Source organism: Antrostomus carolinensis, unplaced genomic scaffold (genome assembly GCF_000700745.2).
Source record: "Antrostomus carolinensis isolate BGI_N321 unplaced genomic scaffold, ASM70074v2 scaffold29538, whole genome shotgun sequence".
Taxonomy (NCBI): Eukaryota; Metazoa; Chordata; class Aves; order Caprimulgiformes; family Caprimulgidae; genus Antrostomus; species Antrostomus carolinensis.
The window spans coordinates 8,073-8,288 of NW_010335524.1; the positions used below are offsets into that span (position 1 = coordinate 8,073).

A 216-nucleotide genomic window follows, 5' to 3' on the forward strand; every position below is an offset into this window, starting at 1 on the left:
TGCGGCTCCTGGACCTGGAGAACATCAGCATCCCTGACCCCCCCCCTCCCATCCCAAAACCCCCCAGCAACTTAAACTTCTGCTATGACTTCAGCCATGCAGAGCAGTGAGTTCCTCCCTGTGCCCCGTCCCCCCCAAACCCAAACCCAAACCCAAACCCCTTCCTCCAGGCTCTGTCCCCCATCTCCTGCCCAAAGGGACGAGCCCAGGCGCTGC

The 216-nt window shown here is 61.6% G+C and overlaps 1 protein-coding gene across 1 annotated transcript in view; it reads left to right on the plus strand.

The window, feature by feature from the left end:
• Nucleotides 1-110, plus strand: part of ELMO3 (engulfment and cell motility 3) — an 8,096-nt gene extending 7,986 nt beyond the window's left edge. Inside the window, exon 18 of the mRNA XM_010174589.2 lies at nt 3-110. Within this exon, the coding sequence (XP_010172891.2) occupies nt 3-110 (108 nt within the window). The remainder of the gene's footprint in view (nt 1-2) is intronic.
• The last annotated feature ends 106 nt before the right edge of the window (nt 111-216 follow it).